General features: G+C 35.1%; 2 protein-coding genes across 2 annotated transcripts in view; one reads left to right on the forward strand and one right to left on the reverse strand.

The window, feature by feature from the left end:
• The window catches only part of LOC146148721 (dynein axonemal heavy chain 3-like), a 109,592-nt gene that overhangs the window by 44,442 nt on the left and 44,267 nt on the right, over positions 1-20,883 (forward strand). Inside the window, exon 33 of the mRNA XM_083386481.1 lies at positions 19,742-19,883. Within this exon, the coding sequence (XP_083242607.1) occupies positions 19,742-19,883 (142 nt within the window). The remainder of the gene's footprint in view (positions 1-19,741; positions 19,884-20,883) is intronic.
• Positions 437-13,306, reverse strand: LOC146148722 (uncharacterized). Its single transcript, XM_083386795.1, has 20 exons — positions 12,874-13,306; positions 9,136-9,331; positions 8,276-8,476; positions 7,667-7,825; positions 6,371-6,526; positions 6,076-6,193; positions 5,632-5,709; positions 4,844-4,929; positions 4,540-4,641; positions 4,206-4,419; positions 4,066-4,130; positions 3,823-3,949; positions 3,690-3,748; positions 3,256-3,391; positions 2,740-2,780; positions 2,520-2,616; positions 2,383-2,435; positions 2,197-2,296; positions 1,622-1,779; positions 437-1,486 (listed from the first exon to the last, which is right to left on the reverse strand). Exons 1-20 carry the CDS (start codon positions 13,285-13,287, stop codon positions 1,362-1,364), a joined length of 2,685 nt encoding a protein of 894 aa, XP_083242921.1. The 5' UTR covers positions 13,288-13,306; the 3' UTR covers positions 437-1,361.

Genomic DNA, 20,883 nt, shown 5'->3' on the forward strand with positions numbered 1-20,883 from the left:
CCTACTAATATAAAAAAAGGACATCTTTTTTCTTTAGGTACCTCAAATAATTTGACAAAAATTCGTTATATTTTTAGTCGAGTGAGAACACTAATGAATTTTCTAAGGTTTTAATAAAATTAAACGCATTTAAATCTTGTTAATAGATAAAATAACGCAACTGCGATTATGACTTTTTTCCTTTTCATATTTGCAAAAAACGTTTTCTATCCTTAGTGAAATGAAAAATATTAGTGAACTTTAGATATAATGCATGTTATGCTATAGGCATTTTTAATGAAAATAATATGTTTTGCTTGACGTTAAAATGCAAGTAATATAATCTATTTGTTTGTGGCAAAATAACTAAAACACATTACAGAATTTTTACTGTCGAGACTTTATTCAGCGGAACAAATGGTTACAAATACGCTTTTCGATTTTAAATTGTGTTTAAAGCTATCTATTCGTTTACTAAGTTGTTGACAGCTTTGCAGAACTATGTTCGACAAAGCAACACAAAGTATAATAAAAAAAGGCCGAATGAGATAAAAGGTTAACCAGAACAAATGCTCCGGTACACACAAAACCCGAGAAAAAATAAAATACGGTGTGATTAACGCGAGAAGACATATTTTTCAGCGTATAGGCGCACAAAAGGTCACGAAACAATATACAGTATAAATAGGTCCATAACGGGAACACACAATAGGATCTATAAAGCTACAGTATCTGTTTGTGGTCACTCTCTGGGGTTAGGTGCTGGTAATGGGTAGGTTTAGAAATTGGGTTAGGGTTAAAGTCATTAGGGGAGTTAGTGATAACGTTAAAGGTGGGGTTTTTAGTCGGGTAAAAGGTTGTATAGACCTTATTCTGCCCATTTAGGTCTTATTCCAACGGGTTTGGTATTTTATCATTTCATAAAACTACAATCTTTGCAAAACACATCCACATTCTAGATTTAGAGTAATAGTTTGACAGCGTCACATCATAAGGTGTTGCCGTACACGCACGCAACTGGTGGCAGGGATTAAATACTTATTGTAGTTCTCAAAAAGGATATTAATATATATTAAAATACGAACTGCCCTTTCTAAAACGAAAAGTTGTTTTTGGTGTCTTTGCCGCCACCTTAGGAACCAAACTCAGCTGTCCGTGGTTGTTAGCGTAGTTAGATTTTTGTGTGGACGAAATTAGCAGAAAGCAAAATAACTGGGTCGAAATTGAAAAAGTAGAAGAACATGACATGTTTTGCACAAATTTTCGTCAAATCATAACAGCCTTTTTAGCATGAATATTTTGCAGTTGTGGCCGTTTAGGTATATTGTTCGTCTTTTAAAACAAACAAGGTTTTCCACTTGATTTTCCTCGCGAATGGAAACTCACTTCCTAAAATTTGGAGGCAAGAGAGGTTTCTTTGCATTCTGTGCAGGTTGTGGCTTTGTATTTGCATTCTTGCTGTTTTGAACCGACGTAACTTGGCTTGAAGCTTGTTGTTTATTTAGCACTATGCAAATATTTGAAGGTAAATTTAATTTATTGCTTTGTCATTTGACATAAAAATTATGTTGAGCTAGTAACACAATAAATATATCTGCTAAATTTCGAAACAACTATTTATCTGGCATTTTACCTAACTTACTTTGTGCTAAATTCTTAATCATCTTGCTTTTGTCCTCCTGTTCTGTCGGTTTAGTTGGGATTAGCGGCTTGGTTGAAAGAGCAGGTTTTGCAGATATAGCTGGATTGGCTTTGGGTCCAGGTTTGGAAGAAATAGTCGGAGTGGCAGAGGGCTGTTCTCTAGCGTATAACCAAAACAATTACTTAATTTCATAAGAATCATTTTTAACAAACTTGAATGAGAAATCATTTTTTTAACTAACTTGAATAAATACAATAAATAGGTATAAACAATACGCCTTGTCGTGAATTTGTTATTTTAAACAGCGTTAGAAACCAGTCATGTCATTAGGTAACAAGTCATCAGTTACCCAAATCAAGCCCTAGTTGAAAAATATTGAATAAAAACACTCAATTCAAATCTTGAAAATTTTAAAAGTTATTTGACACAATGACTTATGCCCACGTCAAGTCATTTTTGTAAAAGTTTATTAATTTTTTAAAAAAAAAGTCAAAGAAAAAGTCAAGTCATTTCATTAAAAAATAGTGACTTAAGCGCATTACAACACTTATAATAAATTATAGAAATTTACGAACGTTATGCTGTATGATTCGTAGGCATTTTCTTCAGGGTCTTTATGTTGTTTTGCTTTTCTTGTTTGAAGCTCTTGGGACATTGCTTTCACTTTACTGAGCACTGTGTTGTAAAATAAATAAAGGCGCATGCAACTTTCGACTCGTGATTAACCTTGTAATGTTACCGATTAGACAAAATTACGTTACCTGACTGCACGGTTTGTTTTTCTTTTGGTGTTGGGCTTTTTACCTCGTTGTAACTAAAAGATAATGATTTTAAATGTAAACGCGAAATGCTTTATTTTATTTTATGTAGACTATTGTTTTTTGTTGCCCATACCTACCTTTTTTCTGTTTTTTCCTCTAGTTTTTTCAAAAAATCATTTTTGTTTGAGCTGCTGGCTGTTGTATTTGGTGTTTTGTGGAAATTAATTCCTTTGTCTGTGAGTTTATAATATATTTAACAGCGTTAGATTTAAAGATGTTGCCTGATAGGTTAGTTTGGCAACACAAAAACTATTGAATTTTAATATGTTTTAATATACAATTTTGTGGTGATCTTACCATGTACATTTTGATCAACCGATGAAGTACTGGTATTGTTTCTATATAACACAAGCATCAAAATAATTATAGTAATGTAAACACTCTTTATTCTAAACGCTGAAAACATGATTAAATTTGAGAAAAGTATACTCTGTGAAAGTTCATATTTTAATGAACCAGGTCGGTTTGGTAAACGTAATTATTTTATTGCAAAAATGTTGTTATCTACCAATTAGCCGGATTTTAGTTATGTGATATCCAACGACAAACTTCGGCTGTTTTGTGTTTTGATGTAAACTATTTATTACTATATGTTATTCATGAGAATTTGACATGCATTGCTTAGGTTAAGCGTGGCTTTATATAGAAAGGTTGCTTTTTGAATGCCTAAGAGCCGCAAGGTACTATTGTTGTGCAATGGCGACAGCATTTGTTACTGTATTTAAGTTGTGAGGTACGTTTATAGCTTTAAATCTGTAAAACCATTATTACTTTGTAAGCTTCTAGGTTAGCAATTTACATTCAAAAACTTACTGTACTACACAATTTACGTAATCGTGTTTCGCTGCTTTCTTATTTCCTGGTAACTCGTACGCGTTCTCTTTGTAAACGGCATCGTAGTGACTCTGGGCGACCACAGGCTCGTATGCACTCTCAACTTTATCAGTACCTTTAGTTTACAACAATGCAGAGGAGAAAACGTGTTCAGTAGCCTACTTCCTGGCTAATTTAACTGTATATGCAAAAACAGGGCAGAGTTGAATATTTAGTCGTATTAAAACAAACTGTGAAAAAAAGTTTCTGTCTTAAAATACGATAAGTCTTTAAGACTAAAAATCGAAAAAAGAAACATTAGACAATTTCAATTTTATTTTGGAACTATGCCAGTTTTATACGGCGATGGATATTTTTGTCACTTATGTCAGTAATAGTCATTTATGTCAGTAATAGTGATTAGAAATATTTACCGTTTTTAATAGGATGTACTGCTAGAAGATGACTACTGCCTTCGTATTCGTGGTTGCTCCTAAATAATATTGTGAAATAACGTTGTGGGTTTTCAAGCAGCGTTACTTGCGTTTAGGCTATTAGGCTACTTACATAAGCATGTTTGGGACGATGTAACCTGGCTCTACGTTTATGGCCTTTGATTCTGCTTTACCGTATCCATCCTCGATGATAATTGTGTAATTTTCATCATCCACCCTATTATTCTCTTTCTCTTTATCTGCAAGTGACAACGTCAAAACACGTTTTTTGATTTATTTAACATTTTGCCGCATTTTAACACCTTATTTATGTTACATAATTTAAATTCCTTCTTTAGATGTAATAACACTTTACCTCTTTTAATATTTTTGAGATCAGGTCGGTCCACGCTAAAATCATCATGACTATCAGGAACTGTGCTAAACAAGAATATGATCGTAATTTATGTTTTTACGCCCTTTTTAAACGAGAGGCACAATGGTTATTAAACTTACTTATTCTTCGTATCATGGTACTCGTTAAAGTCTGTGGTTTCTGCTGATTTTACTGTCTTCGTCAGTTCAATGTTTTTCTGATCTTTAGCAAGCACAACTACTTTGTCCCGATTGAGGTTTAACTCAATTATGACGTAACACTTCCATCTCGCCGCAAAAGAAACAGCAACAAATATAGCGATGAGGATCACAAAGACAACTGCTGCAGTTGTACCTTTTGAAAATATTTATAAGGCTAACCCAGTAAGTATGTGGTGGACTAAATAACGAGCATGCTAGCAGAAAACTGAAATGAGGTATTAGCAAAAAAACTTCTATAGGGTGTAAAACAAACCAGGATCAGTGTTTTGAGGGATCGCTTTGACATAGTCTTGATTTTCACAGTTTAAGTTGACCAAGCTTGGTTTCCACGTTGTTTGACAGTATCGACGCAAAGCTGACAGAAAATAATTTACGGTAGTAGATATTTATTTGATTGTTTAAAACATTTTATTGCGAATTGTAATATTCGCTTATTTATCAAACAAGTCTTTCGCGTCTAAATTGTTCTGTTGTATTTTAGCTGCTATCTGATATTTTTATAAACCTTTTTTTAAAATGTTTTGATACGACGTAGAATTTAAATTTTAAGTTATTACTTTGTCCACCAACGCAGTGGTCAGAGGTCCAAGGACTCCACTGGTCACAAGGCGATGAACCCTCGCACTTTTCAAGTTCACTTTTGCTGAAATAAAACCACATTTTAACATATACTTAGTTACTCACTACCGAAAATATCAATTCATAGTTGCCCTTTTTCCTTACGTTAAACATCTAGAATTACGATAAATTTAATCTAGGGAGAATGCATATAGTTGAAACTGAAAGAAGAGACACGCGCGAAGCGCAAATTTTTTTTGCATTTTCGTATAGTTCAAAAAGTTAAATGAGACATGGCCTTGTGCCTATAGTTTGAAAAAGAGGTGGCGGGCCGTAGGTTGCCGACCCCTGATCTACAGCTTAAAACCGTATAAAGTTGCATAAAAGGTCTTGCTTTAAGGTTTAGATTTAAGATTTTCTGTTTTATAAAGCATTTTACTGAACATGAACAGTTATTTTTTTATAATAACCTAAAAAAACATATAGATTGTATGACCCTACATCTAGAATCAAACGTGAAAAGTTATGTCGTTGGTCCAACACTATGGTATTATAGAATTATTCTGATTTAGGTATTGTTGCTTTGTAGGTCTTATTGTGTGTTCCCGTTCAAATTGGCCTAACGCTTCCAAGCGAATTCGCGCGAAATTGCCTTTTGTTACTAGCCTGACTAGATTACGTTTATCGAAATGTTGAACTTTAGTTATGAAACTTCGTTACAGCCATAAAGTCCGCTCAAAATAATATAAAAAAATCGTAAATCAAAAAGATATAATCGTAAACATACCACCAAGTACATTCTTTGAATGTATCTTCAGACGATTTTCCACCACAAGTTCCCAATGCTGTGCCGACATAACAAACTCTGCCATAAAGTAAAAAAGATAAATTCTCACACTTCTGTTTTAAATCGTGCTGCAAAATATCGTATCCATAAGCACAAACTCTTGGTGTTAAACACGTTTAGTCGTTTAGGACCACGGCAAAAGTAAAATTACTGTTATAAATGTACATATATAGAAGGACACAATATTCAAAGTTTGTAAACATAAACATATGGTGATGATAATGATATATTAGTTAAACTTTTTGTTGTCATTATTTCCAACCACAAACGAATTTAGGAAACACCATATTTTTGCCATTTCTACTAATTCGCAAAGAATGACTTAATTGTGACATCGTTACATTATGATTGCTGATATGTATTATGCCCCCATTTCTGCTCTACCTTGTTCTCTTATGAACTCCACTTCTTATTTGGTTCGATGCGTTACACAGTGACCATTGGTTCCAAGCTCCCCATGCCGGACAAGGTGTGTAGCAGATTTCAGTTTTTGTTGCAGAACCTGAAATAAAAAAATGGAAATTATGAGCATGACATTAAATACACCAAATTTGTAATTATATAGCATATCACAAGCCATTCATTGATGTATATCGAGTTAAACTGTCGAAGGATAAAACTTCTACGGACTAACAACTTTCTGGGTAAATGTAAATTTTCAAAAACGCGTTTTTCGTACCTATGCATTTACTGCTCACAGATCCTTGGTACGTGCATTGTCGTGTATATGTTTGTTGTCCTCGATCACATGTAAGTGAACACGAGCCAGACTGGGACCAACTCGCCCAGAAAGGACAGATTTGTGTGTTGCATGGCTCCTTTTTTGTGATGCTACCTGTAAAAAATAGTATATTTTTAGGTGTCATTTTACTTGTCAGATTAATAACAAAGAAAAGTTCGCAATGAAAGCGTAATAAAAGTCCAATTGAAGGAGTCGACTAGTCAAATAGGCGATTAAAAGTTTAAAATCTGTTTGATGATGTATTGTAGAATGACAATACAGAGGTAAAGGTAGTATTTTGTGAACGTTTCGAACAAATCTTTATTTAAGTTGAACATGGGCTTTTCTATCCGTTTCACGTCCAACTATAACCTTTATACCAGGGGTCGGCAACCTACGTCCCGCCGATGCAATACGGCCCGCGGCCTATTTGACAAACTAGACACCAGTCCATTTCACATACTTTTTGACTATTTTAACTACGTAAGTGCAAAAAATGTTTCCGCTTCGCGCGTAAAATCTTTATAGATCCGGTTTGTTTACGTTTCGATGCTGTGTTTTGAATTAGATAGCCGCTTCTTTTCCGTTGCGGCGTGGAATAAAATATTAGCACATTTGCTTTTCTATGAGGGCCATGTATACCAAAATTGAATAGAAGAACAGCTAGCAAAAAGATCGCGCACAAACACATACTTGGTTTTATCTTGTTTGAAAAGTTATAAAGGTGTTACTCGCGATACATTGGCGATATTACATAGACCTATTAGATTATACGCTAAATTCGGCCAACTTGCATTTCGCAGAGAATTTGCGGCGCTGGGCTGTAGACACGTAAAATGGGTAAAACAAAATCCAAACTTTTGCATTTGGTTAGTGAAAATTAGCAAAAAATATATTTAGGCGGGCTACAGGCTGATAAAGTTGGCGTATAGGAACCGTTTCTGAGGCCAATTTAAATATAAGAGCATGAGCGCGCGAACCGGTGCAAACAGTCAAAATGCTTCAAATTGTTTTAAAAATAATTTTATCAAAAATTGTGTTAAATTTTGTCTGTAATGTTATGTAAAGGAATGCTTTTTTTTAATTCTTTAAACATAAGCCACTCTATTGTTCTGCAACTCGACAGCCAACAATCATAATTAATTTGATTCTATTTTTGACAATAAGTTTTTCTATATTGGGGCTTAACGTTTTAAAGCTTTTACACACTTTTTCAGTTAAGTAAGTCAGCTATTGTTTTAGCGGGTCATTTACCAGAGCATAGTGTGTTGTGAACTCCTCCTTGATAAATACATTGACGTGAATATTCTTGAAGGCCATTTCCACACGATTTAGAACACGACGCTGTTGACGTCCAATTAGTCCAAAAAGGGCAAATCTGCGTATTGCATGCCTCATACCTTTCGCTGCTTCCTGTAGTAAAGTTTGAGTTTGTTAATAATCGACAACCTTCAATTTTTTGAATCAATTCTTAATCCACTGAATTTAGTAGTTGTTTATTATTATTTTAGTACTTTGTGATGCTTAGCCAAAAATGTAAGCTGGTGTAAACATTACATCACTCATAGATATACAGCAGGCCTGCCTGGGGCAAACACGGTTCAACATCAGCAAAATAAATAAGCAAAAATAAATAAATCGATCTAATTAGCTTGATCTAGTTGGGACCACATATGGATGACTATATTGTACAGATTTGGCATAATATTGAATTAAGTAAGTTGTATGTTTTGGCGCTACACGCATACAGATAGCCGCATTTTATTGGTAATTTAGCCTAATAAACTTTCCTTTCAGTATTTATTACAAACAAAATTATTTTCGAATTTTAGTTGAACCAAGTCACTGAATCTATTTTTCTACCTGGACACAGGGTGTTGTTCGCAAGGCCTTGAAACACGCATTGTCGTGCGTATTTTTGGAAGCCGCCGCCACACGTTTGAGAGCAGGAGCCTGAGGAGGTCCAATTTGTCCACTTAGGGCAGGAATACGCGTTGCACACTTCAATGCTGCTGTTGGATTTGTTTCCACCACTGCCTTGACAGTTGTAACTTAAGGCACCCCCTTCATTACAGATAGAATAAATGCACTAAAAATGCGTAATTTGACCTAGAAGTACTTTTTTTGCAAAATTTGATTATAATGATATATGAGACTGGAATCGTCAGACACTTGTTTTGGTTGTTTTCCTGACGACGGTGGTACGCTAGTCAGTTTTTTCAGGTTTATGCAAACCTCTTGAAAATGTTTCGGTAATATTTTGCAATATCAAAAAGAGAAACAGTTATTAAAATATCTAAGAAAAACAAGACGCTGGTTATTAAATCGTCGACTAATTAGTTTAAAATAATGGAAAAATATAAGGTTTTTCAAATGGTGGTTCAGTTCAAAATGGTATCAAAGTTTAATATTGAATTGCACCAAACTACATTTCTTCAGTACCGTATCTTCAATATATCAATATACGGTATACGTGAGCTGGCAGATTTAACCATGCAGGCCATGTTTATCGCGTTGGACTTAGCTCGAACCTAGTTTTCGCTTCTAGTACTGTGAGTTTCTGTTTTACGCAAATGGTTTGAAAAGTATTGGTTGTGTGATTTTTCGGTAGCGTTAAAAAATTATTGCTGATATTTGTATCACACTGTATACTATATAGGAAAAATCATACAAACTTATATTTGCTTGCATGTTATAATATCTTGCCAGCATTTACGTCCTACCAACGAAACATTGGGATGTGTGGTTTCTGTAGCCTTTTCCGCAGGATTTGCTGCAAGTGGTTGCTGTATTGTTGTAAACGCCCAAACAGGTGCTTGGGTTGTAGCAGCGCTTCCTTTCGACCAGCGTACAACCAGCTGTTATACAATTTGACGTCACATTTTCCACCCCGTCGTAGCACTCTCCGTTGCAATGAGTCTGAGTTATATCACGGATATGTTGATTAATCTATTTGTTTAGTATGTGTTTCCACAACAGAATCTTGTCCTCCGTAATCTATTTGTGTTGGTAATATTCCCTATATGATTTCCAATTTGTCGAAAAAGTATATTTTGTTTTAAACATTTTCTTCCTCCCAAATGGATTACTTTAAAAACGTTGCTTACGGTATATCTTTCGAATATTTATTTGACCATATCCATCACTTTGCTCCACTTGGGTGTTGTGCTAAGAATTTCATTAACCTATAACTGTATAAAAGATCTTTAGCAAAGTTCGATCGACAATATTTTAAACGACTCGAAAGGTAACAGCAAGTGACTAACTAGAGACATACCGAGGGTCCTACTTCAATTAGCACAAAATTAAAGTAGGCCCCTCGGTATGCCTCCTGCTATAGTTTCTTGCTAGTTCCCGCTTCATCAATTAGCAAAAGAGCGTTTGTTTATCTCCGACAGTGAGAACAGGGCGATTATTGCAATTTACGTTTGTAGTTTATAGCGTATTAGCCAAGTATAGCTTGCTATGGCCTTCCTTCGGTCAAAGCTATTTTTACTGTAAACGGTCATTAGTTCTAGTGCGTCAGAGGCCGTTATACCAGGCGACTTAGGATAACTTACCCTGGGATGGGACAATATAATAGAAAACATTGATTTTTGTCAAAGCTTAAAGGTTTACAGTAGCAAAATTATGTTGCAAAATATCGGGTGACGGATTTTTAGGCTGTACGCCGTTTTGATACCAAAATTACTTGAATATCACGCAAGTTAAAGGATTGCTTTATCACAAGGGCCGTTTTTTACGTTTGCTAATAATTTCCGATCGATAGTTTTCGTTAGGTTAATGATGTGTGGCGTGAATAGTCAAGTATAACGCGCTATAGGCGATTTTTTTAGCTAATCCATTACAGAAGCAATAAACAACATTGCAATTTGCTTACATTGCGGCAATCATTTTATGAAATAACTAGACTAAATACCCGGCGTTGCCCAGGTTGCAAAGAATATGGTAACACTAATTTACGGAAGGATGAATGGTCGGAACGCTTACAGTATTATTATTAAATATAATAACACTTGACCCACCTTCACCCAAACGCTAACCCCCACCCTAACCCAAATATTGTGCGTTGGTTTAATACTTGTTTTAACGGGGTAATACTTAAATTAGTGAGCGTTTCCGACCATTTATCATTCCGTAAATTAGTATTACCCAAAAGAATATTTACCGGTTATTCGTAAGATCTTCGTAAATGACATAAATAATGCAAACATATTTTTTTAAATGTCATAACAAATTTGCTTATGCCTAAACGTTTGAACTGAGTGTCACTACATAGAAATTTCAAATCATGTGATGTGAAGTCGGTTAACTATAGCGCACAACACTTGGCTAAGTATGCAATACAACTTTTAAGTAACGAAAACCCGTGACGTTTGTCAATTGAGAATAACTCCCAAACGTAAAACTTTAGGTTGCAGCAGCAATTGCTTAGACTTGCTTGAGCGTCATGTTTAAGCAAATACGTAATCCCGGTGCTAAACTGCGTCAAATGTGAGAAAAATCCTCATTGAAAAAACAAATGTTTACTGTTAACTGTTGCAATAAATTTTTTTTTGTTTGTTTTTAAGTATTGCGTGGGTAAACACATTGTAAGAAGTCATTAGGCTTTGGCCTCAATTACTATCGCTAACAAACGGTTTTAAAATAAAAATTAAATTCTTCGTAAATTTGCGAACTCTACCTAAACTTTACGTGGTAACAGGCATCAATAAGTTCCTAAACATAATAGGCTTAGTTGGAAACATTAAAATTTTACTTTTTTACTAAGGAAATATACTTACTTTCATTTTTTTATTTCCCGACAGGTAATTGCGCTTGAAAAAAAGTTTTTCGCGGATAAGTTAAACTTGGACTATCTTTTACTTAAACTCTACTTCTAAATATACCTTTATTAAATTAACTAACGCTGGGGCCTGGGATACGTGCTTAAACACAATCTTGGGAACATTGTACCATGTTTAAATTTGCATTGTAACATTTTGTGAATCGTATCGAGTGTGACGTAACACTGTGATGCAACACATTGTAAACAGAAAGTGAACATTTCAATAGTTTTCCACCAATGAGGTTTGAACTCACGACCACGAAACCAGTTCTCTACCACTGAGCTAAAGCGACGCAACGTTGAATTGCTCAAAATTTATATTATAATCATCACCGACTGTGCGAACATCTTGCCACACACTTATATCTTACATCTCACAAACTTTCTCTTTTATTATGTAGATTATATATTATAACACGCGGCTTCGGGTTCAGCAAACTTTTACAGGGAGGGAGTAACACGTAGTGTGGTAACGAAGCTACAGCTTGATGGCTTTGATTAAAATTAGACCGTGTGTCATTATTTAGCCCTCTAACGCAGAGATTCTCAACCTTTTATAGAGACAGAGCCACATTCCAAACCTATAAAGTTTGCAAGGAGCCGCACAAAAACAACAGTAGGCATATAATTAAAAAACATTGAGAAAGCAACAAGAAAACAACAAAAATACATTACGCTAGCCTAGGCTAACTAATTTGCACTGTTGAAACAGCTATTTCTTATTGCCATAGCTTGTCGATCAAGACTAAATATATTATGACGTCACAAACCACAAAATTATTTTAAAACGCAGGACGAAAGTAACGGGGAACATTAGTACTTCCCGGGAACAATTAGTACTTCGTACTCGGGATCCTTGCTGATCAAATTCATTCACTTTTTTCTATTCTTTTACTTCCTTTGTTGCAATTCTGCTACTGCTAACTAATTTTCTCTCCGTTAGTGAGAGCCGCAAAATGTAGAGTTGAGAGCCGCATGCGGCTCTGAGAGCCGCGGTTGAGAATCACTGCTCTAACGAATGTGTTACGCTTTCTGTAACTTTATATACATCGGTTGTAACACGAAGCCAGCAAATCCAAACGAACCTGTTACAAAGTAATATACGAAGTGATAAAAATCCAGTATGATCGGGATTTATTTAATCACGTAAATTCAGGTAGACTTTGCAAATTATCGACTTTGTTGCAGCGGTAATTAGTTAACATCACTTGATCAACTCCGACAGTTCTCTTTAAAATTAAACATTCACATACTCTATTTAACCTGGGCAACGTCGGGTATTTTGTCTAGTTATTTCATTTTTACGCCAATTTTAGCGGAAAGAGTGTAATATTTCAATCATGCTGTTTTCGGTAATTTATGTACGTACGTTAGTCTCAGCAAGCCCTACAATGCTCGCTATATGCTGCATTACTTATTGTACCAATTTTGTTCTGCAATATCTGGCTTGACAACAATCGATTCTAAACATCTGCCGATATAGGCTTAACGCTTCGCCTTAACTTTAGATAAAAATCGTTTTTGAAACAATTGTTTAACGTAAAACATCTTACAAGGAAGGTCCATGAAAGTTGAGCAAATCAATGCAAGCGAACGCGTATCTTTAAACTGCACTAAAACAGTACTTCCCAACCTTTTCAATTTGAGTCAATTTTCCATCAGTGTTGTCACAAGAGTGGTTGCATTCGCTGTTATAGACCTTTTCGAAGACCTCGCCAAGCTCACAAACGTTTGTTGAAAATGAGCAGTTATTTTGTTCCGTGGTGATACACGATCTGGTGTTGGACAGGCATTCTGTAGCATAGCAAGCTATCTCCGCACAAGTTTTGTTTTTATTGATGCAATATCCAGTTATGTTTTTGCAAGCAACTGTTACATTTATACACATGCAGTTGCCTAGAGTTATGGTTTTGTTGAATGCTGTGCAGTTGATATCCACACTGGGACAACTTTCCTTGCTTATCCACCAATTACCTGCAACTGAGCGAAGTGGACCTTCTGCTATGTAAACCAAAATTACAAAAGCGTAGCAGAAAAACGCTCCCATGGTGTTTACAAAGACATAAATTTATTTCTCTGAAAATAAAACGACTTCTTAAAAGGATTTACTCAATAAACAACTGATAGCCTACCATGCCAGGCGTTATTGTTCAAATAACTGTAATTACTATGGTTAATGTAATTGTTAAGTCGGGGGATAAGTAAGTCCAGGTAACCCTAACTATTTTATATTGACATTGACTTTATAAATACAAAATAGCTACGTCCTTAGAGGAAATATTAATCCCTTTTTCCCCAGCACCCGATATTTGTTAGCCCTATCCAAACTGCCATTGGATCTATGGTACAAAAAGTGTTTCAAACGTAATGCCCACGCTTTTCATAACAAGTCTGAATTTATAAGACGGCATAGTAGATGTATGCATTGTCTATGATTCAAACGCATTAAGCTTGTGTCCGGATGCCGACTGTTTGTTTATTCACTGCTTGTATCTTTAAAGTTAGATGCTCCTGCAACATTCGAGGTTATATTAAGCTAAAATTAGCAAAACCCGATACAACAGGGGCGTGCAACTGTTTATCGCAGCGGACTATAATGTATACTTATGATAGTGGTGCGGGCCGGACAATCGAACAACAGATATATTTTTTAAACAATTTTTTCATTGGAAAACCGTGTAGAATCAAGATACTCATTAAGCGATTAATGAGATGTGTGATATCTTCTCTCACCAGAGATCTTGTTAGTTTTGGCAGAAGTGCCAACTCGAAGTTCACTTAACAAGTGCTCATCTGTGAGCTGATTCCTGAATTTTGTCTTGAACAGGCTTTCCTTTTTCAGCAATTGCTTTCGATAACTTATAGCCCAGTTTTGTAACAAGCTCAACCTCTTTCTTATAACAATGAAATACCTCTTGTTGTTTGCTCAAATACTTTTTCAATGGGATGGTTTCCACCACTAGGGGTCGCGCGGACCGACTCAGATGAAGTCGCATTTTTTTACAATGGCGATAGGTCTGAGACTGGCACTATTTGGTCGATAATTCAGTTATTAGGGCCGTTTGCGACATTTTGACCGGTTTAACTGGTAAGTTTATCCCTGTAGTCACTATCAGACCATTTTTTTTCAATTTTTATCGCAAAGAAGTATGTGAACATTGCTTTTTCCAGTCATCAAACTATCCTGGCAATAAATTGTTGTAATTTACGCCTTTCCCACTCCCCGAATCAAAGACTGAATTGTTATTTAAGTTAGTTTACGATTTTAGCTTGTTATCACACTCAGAAAATCTTTCACGAGAAATTTGTTTGGCAAGGTGGCTGTGGTATGTTTTGGGGTAAGCTTCTAGTTATTGGTCCAGAAAGTGCATTAAACTAGCATGCATTTACCAAGTGAAAGGGTTTACCATAATGAAGTTAGATATATTGGTCAATTTTTACTAATAATGTTGTTTATAATTTTCTGAAGTTAGTGAGAATTTTGTGTAAACTTCTAGAAAATACTTGTTTGGTAATATTAAACCTGCTATGCATTCTCTTCCTGGGTTAACAATTTATGGAACTAAAGAAACTGGTACTGGAATACAATTTAAGCAGATGCTGCTTTCCAAGTGATCTAACAGGTAAAAGTTTATTTTCTACCTCTAGTTCTCCCTGATTATATTAGTTTGTTATATGCAGTTTTTTTAAGTTATGGGATTCTTTAACGGTGTTTGATTTAGTTGAAATAAATAATAATCTATAATTCAAAAAATACACTTGTTTAGTTGCTATACTGTTTTATTTGTAGCAAATAATCATTATCTTATAAAAATTATTTATATCGTTTTTATAGGTTTGGAATCAAAACAGACAAATCTGGAAATATAATTTCTACAAGGGAAGATTCAAACAAGCCTGCATTAAAAAACTCTTTTAATCATGTTCTTGATGTCATATACTACAGTTCACACCTAACAAAAAGTCAACAGTTTTGCTTGTTTTATTAAACTTCATAATATGCATTTATTTTTTGTATGATACTAAGTGAAACAAAATAATTATACAGTTGTTTTAAACGCTGCGAATTAAATTGATGCTTTACAAACCTGAAGTACACAAAAAACCACAAGTAAAAAACATTCTACTAAATTTCATATTAAAATCAGTACAATATTATTCTAGTGATTTGACTACTATTTGAAGAATGAAAAGATTCATTGTAGTTGTGACTTGTTTGTAACATTGGAAACTGACAAACTTCTTTCATTGTCCTGGCGTTGTTCGACAAATATACGGTTTCTTTGTCAAGATGTAAGATTTCAGTTCTGTAGCTAAAATATTCTTCGGAATTCAGCAAGTGCCTGATTTTTCAGCCAAATGCACAAGCTTGCTTGATAGTGTCTGCTCTAGGGCTCCAGGCTATATTTATTCAATTTTGGTAAAACCACACGAGGTCACTTGTAAGAAAGGTTATAATAAGATAACATTTACAAAATTACACCCATTTCAAAACAGTACAAATAGTTAGTTGTTTTAAAAGGATGTGGATCACTCGAATATTTTCCTAAGATGTGAGGTATCTTGTACGAAAAGGTGTTAAATTAATGTTGAGTACAAAAGAAATATCTGGTGAAAAATTTAAGTTAATTCACAAGCAATACAATATCCTTTAGAATACTATACAGAAGATATATTTTCGAATTAAAAATGACTGTTAAAAAGTGTGAATGAACTTGCAAAATGCAAAGGTTAAAAAACAGCAGTACCACAAAAAACTACAATATTCCCTCATAAAAATGCTTATTTCAGCTTTGTTCGCAACTAGCTGGCCTTAAATATTCTAATTACATTTTATTTATAATTTAAAGTTGACGCAAATGCTTCCTGGTTTTAACCGAAACCCTATTTTAAGTACAAAATTAAAGTTGTAACAGTACATGTTTAACAACTTCTCGCTACCAGCATTTGACGAAATTGCGAATAAAAACTGATTATAGGTATTAATTAAAGTTAACTTTAAACGAATAATTAGCTTCATAATAGATTCTACAAAAACAAAGCGCGAAAACACGTAATTGAAAACCACGGATTACCATTGTAAAAGATAGGCGCTCGCAACTGTTCATCTGACTCACGCAACGCCTCTAGTGGTGGAAACCATCCCATTGCAGCATTTTGTCAACCCGAAATTGACCTACAACGCTATCATAATTAGCAGAGTGTTTTTAACTATAGTGTCCCTTAAAACACTATAATATTATACTCTTTTATTACTGATATAACGTTTTGACAAAGCAGGCAAACTACATCTTACTTGTTGTTACTTGTTGAATTTCCACCTTTCATAATCAACCTTTCTTTTTTTGCAAGCAAAGCAAGGCAGTTTTACTAGAATGCACACTATGACGCAATATTGGAAGTTCGGACAGTGTGACGTAAAACAAATTGATAAATTCCAATCATTGCGTTACAAATAATTTCTCACACAGTGAAAATTTTTAAAAAACAATGGGCTACTTGACGAAGTCTGTGCGGACCACGTAAATAGGTCTCGCGGGCCGTGCTGTGGCCCGCGGGCCGTATGTTGCACGCCTCTGCGATAGAACATATAAACACATTTTATTCCCCGTATAGACCTAAAGGTTAACGGTATATAATATTTTGTTTATTAAAAACAGAAGTCTGACTGTGTGTTATAAATTCATACTAAGAACAATCGCGGTAAACATCTTGGCATTTTTTCTCCAACACACCACAATATTTTTAGATACAGACAGTTTACTACTGATGTATATTGAACAAAAAATCTTTGTGTTTTCTGGTATGTTCTGTGTTTCTCGTATGTTACACGCGATTTTTGTGCATCTTTACAGAAAAATAGCGTCCTATGCACTGTGACAATCTCCCAAACGAAAGTTTAACAAACTTATTCTAAATTTTTCGCCTCGGCGAAAGTATTCCGTCTATAAAATAAGAACGAAATACCGACGGTTTTCTAAACTTTGAAGTATACCGATTCACATTTTGTCAACCTAACTTAGTTAATGCCATGTTGTGTGTTTCTCCTGATTTATATCGTCTTTGCAATATGGCCATTGTAACGCAAATAACACATCGGTAACTTAAATTCTTAAAAGGCCAAAAAAAATTACATATTTTATTCCTAACTTTTGGGTCAACGCTCCCCACAACTTGATAAACGCCAATTTATCAAGCAATGTGTATTTTTTATCTCTGTTCAATGTGTCATGCCACCTCTAAATCTAAATTAAATTTTACATTTTAAAACAAATAAAGGGGCATTTTTTTCGCGCTTCCCGCGACGTCTTGTGGCCTTTTTCAAATTCGACTTAAATTGCATATTTTAGCACAATTCCAAACGTAATAACAAGTTCATTAACCTATTTGTTTTATACCGTCAGAGTATGACGTCACATTGCGTGTATTTGAGATCCTATTTTTGACCCAGCCCGCCACAACATTTAAAGTTTCTCATGCGGCCCGCGGTTAAAAATAATTGCCCACCCCTGCACTAACGTGTACTGTATACTATTCACAAATACGAGAAACTTGTTTTAATTAGATAACAAAGGCAAAACGGGGACAAGTGATTCATAGTTAATTTTGTGGGTGCGTGCCACAATGAGAGTAATATTTATTCGGACAAACAAACGACAAACTGTACTTACAATACAGGTACTTGTCAAAATCGTAATTTAATGTTCAAAGGCAAAACCGTCAGTCGAATGCCGCCCTAGAATCTATTGTTTTAGAATACCAAATCAACAAAGTCAAAGGTGTAATATCTATGATCAATCACCGTAAACCATATAGGACCAGACGGCACGTTAGCCGCTAAAGGAAATGCACTTCAGAAGGTGCAACTTCTGTAAGTGTGAGAGATATATTTATCTGTTCATAGACTTAGAGATTAGTTTACGAGAGAAGAACATTCTCTTGCGTTAAGTTTGACCTTTAATTTAACAAAATGGGAGTAATTTTGCAAATTGTTTGAACAGCTATGCCGTAAATTTAGTTTAGCTCAAACGCGGTTTAAATCTGCATTGTACGACCGATATAGCAACATTAAAACGAGCTCATAATTCAGCGGCATCATACTTACAACGTCGGCGGCTTAGAGAGAAAGAGGCGTGGTACGTTAAATTAGAAGCAAGGCATGTATCAATATCTGACAACGCATAACGCACACAAAAATTACGAATAAACTATAGCTGCCATCCTACGTAATGAGCCTATTGATATAATTCAATTTGATGGGTGAGAGGCCCATCTCAGCGTTAACGATAACTTAAGCTATAGGTGCTAAAAATGACCCAAAAACGTTACTAAACGTCTATCATAAAACTAGCCAAAGGCTGAGAATAAGGGAAAAGAAGGTTATGATATTCAGAGGTTAGGATAGTAAGAGGCCGTAGATAAATAAGGTAAAGTAAAGTTATGAAAGCTTACTAGGTTATCATCAGGTGAAACAACTTGAACCGATGGCATTGGAACATCATTTTCTAAAAACTAAAATAGGTACAAAAGCGTAGGTTAAAAATACATTTAATTCAAACCAATAGGTTAATATTAATTATTTTAGAATGTTAGTAGATCAGAAGGAATTATGCGTGTTCAGTATCACGTCGCAAAAGATGAACCAAATTGTGGGTGCGAACCACAATAAAAGAATATTTATTGCAAACGAACAAACGAGAAACAGTACTTACAGGTACTTACGATACACATACAATAAATTACCTCCGTAACGTACGCGATCTGACTCCAGAAGTGAACAGTGAGACTACTGCTTTTTGGTATAAAATGAAATCCCTTATATACTTTATACCAGATAGAGTTGATTAAATTTCATAACTATGCGGTTCTGCCACGCAAAGAAAACATGAAATTCTTAGCAATTTACGAAACACCAGTAGAGCAATATGTTGACAGTTTGACGAATTCACACAGGCTGGTGGGACGACGTCACAATATAACAGACTGTTTCGATTAAATGGCCGGAGTTTCAACCCGGTAACAATATGGAGAGGAAGTCACTTCAATTTCAGCAAGCTTCACTTTGTAGCCTATGGTCAGCGGTTGCTTTTGAAGTCATTACAGGCGACTGATGATTTCTTCTTAACGCACTACGAGGATTTTTAACGTACAAAACATGTCGCCCCGTTTTGCGAGTAACTTGTCGCCTGGACGTGCTCTTAATGCGACAGAACGTAGGCCGAATAACTATTCGACGTTTTTATTGTGCATTGAAACCCATTTCCGTCGATTATTTTACCAATAAAAGTACTATAACAAAAGTTTGGTTTGGCAAACTTTGTTATTCAAGATTAATTATTTTGTGTTGTAAAAATGATAAATACTCATTTCCTTTGTTAAACTGGGTTCCTAGTTTTACTTTTATTTGTCATTTGTTGCTGCAAAAGTCCCCAGATAACTCACCGCCGAAGTACGCAACTCACAGGTTTTAGCCTCCTAATTCATAATACTTTTGTCGCCAGGTTCTTTCTGTTGTGGCGCAGCAAATACAAACCATTCAACGAGCAGTGGCCGATCAAGTTGAGATGTTTGTATTTGAAGGTTCCGAGATATCCCTGGATCCATCATGTACCATCTTCATCACCATGAATCCTGGATACGCAGGTTACTGTTTTTGTACTTTGGCATCCCTCCCGTTTGTGATATTCTCAACCGAGCGCCGTTTTGGCTGTTACGCTTACACGTAAAAATGACTGACTAAAGCATTAACGTGTGTCTCGCAACGTGTGAAATCAACCACACGTTTTAAATTAAATTATTTTGGTGTTGGAACGCAGATATTTCACCGAATTAAAGTAAGCCAGAACGGTCTATAACGGAGTTCCGGTTAAAGAATTACTCGAACGAAGGTTACTTCTTTTAAACTTCCTGTTATGACGTAACTTTGTGACGTCGTCTTTGAAAATGTTGTTAAGATCCGGTAATTTTTCATCGTTACGGTATAAAATAGTCTACTTTCACCCCTGCCTAACATTCCAATTGTTGTAGCACTAATGACTGGTTGACATTTTTTTCTGACTGTGTTTAAATACCAAAACAATAACTTTAAGGCAATGCATGTTGAATAACAGCTAAACTATTTTCTCGTTTATTTGTAAACTAAACTGCAAATCAATATAAATTCGTTCAAATTGGCTGCATTTAATTATTGACAAATACGTAAACCATTTCTATATTTAAAACGTACCACGGTTTTCGAATCGAAAAGCTTAAGTAGACATATACAATACCAGGGGTAGCCAAAACGCGAACCGCGAGCCGCATACGATTTTTCAATCAATTTTATGTGACTCTGACATTAGTTTGCGTTTATTGGTTTACAATTTTCGTTTGTTTAATTTTTTCCCTATTAATTTTCCAACATGTCTTGGCATGTTTTACGACATTTCGTCAGAATAAAAATGCCGTGCAATGTATGACTAAACAATGCAAATCTGACGGAAAGCCAGTGCCGCCGTTTTTTGGTACCTTATATTGTAATTTTGTTTATCAAAATGTTCAACGCAGTAATGCGACAAAAGTCTATATTTCTGTCTTTCAAAAGCACTTTCGAATAGTTGTAAAACATATGCAAAAATAATACTTTTCTAAGTATATTACCTAA

Source organism: Ascidiella aspersa, chromosome 4, assembly GCF_963924565.1.
Source record: "Ascidiella aspersa chromosome 4, kaAscAspe10.2, whole genome shotgun sequence".
NCBI lineage: Eukaryota > Metazoa > Chordata > Ascidiacea > Phlebobranchia > Ascidiidae > Ascidiella > Ascidiella aspersa.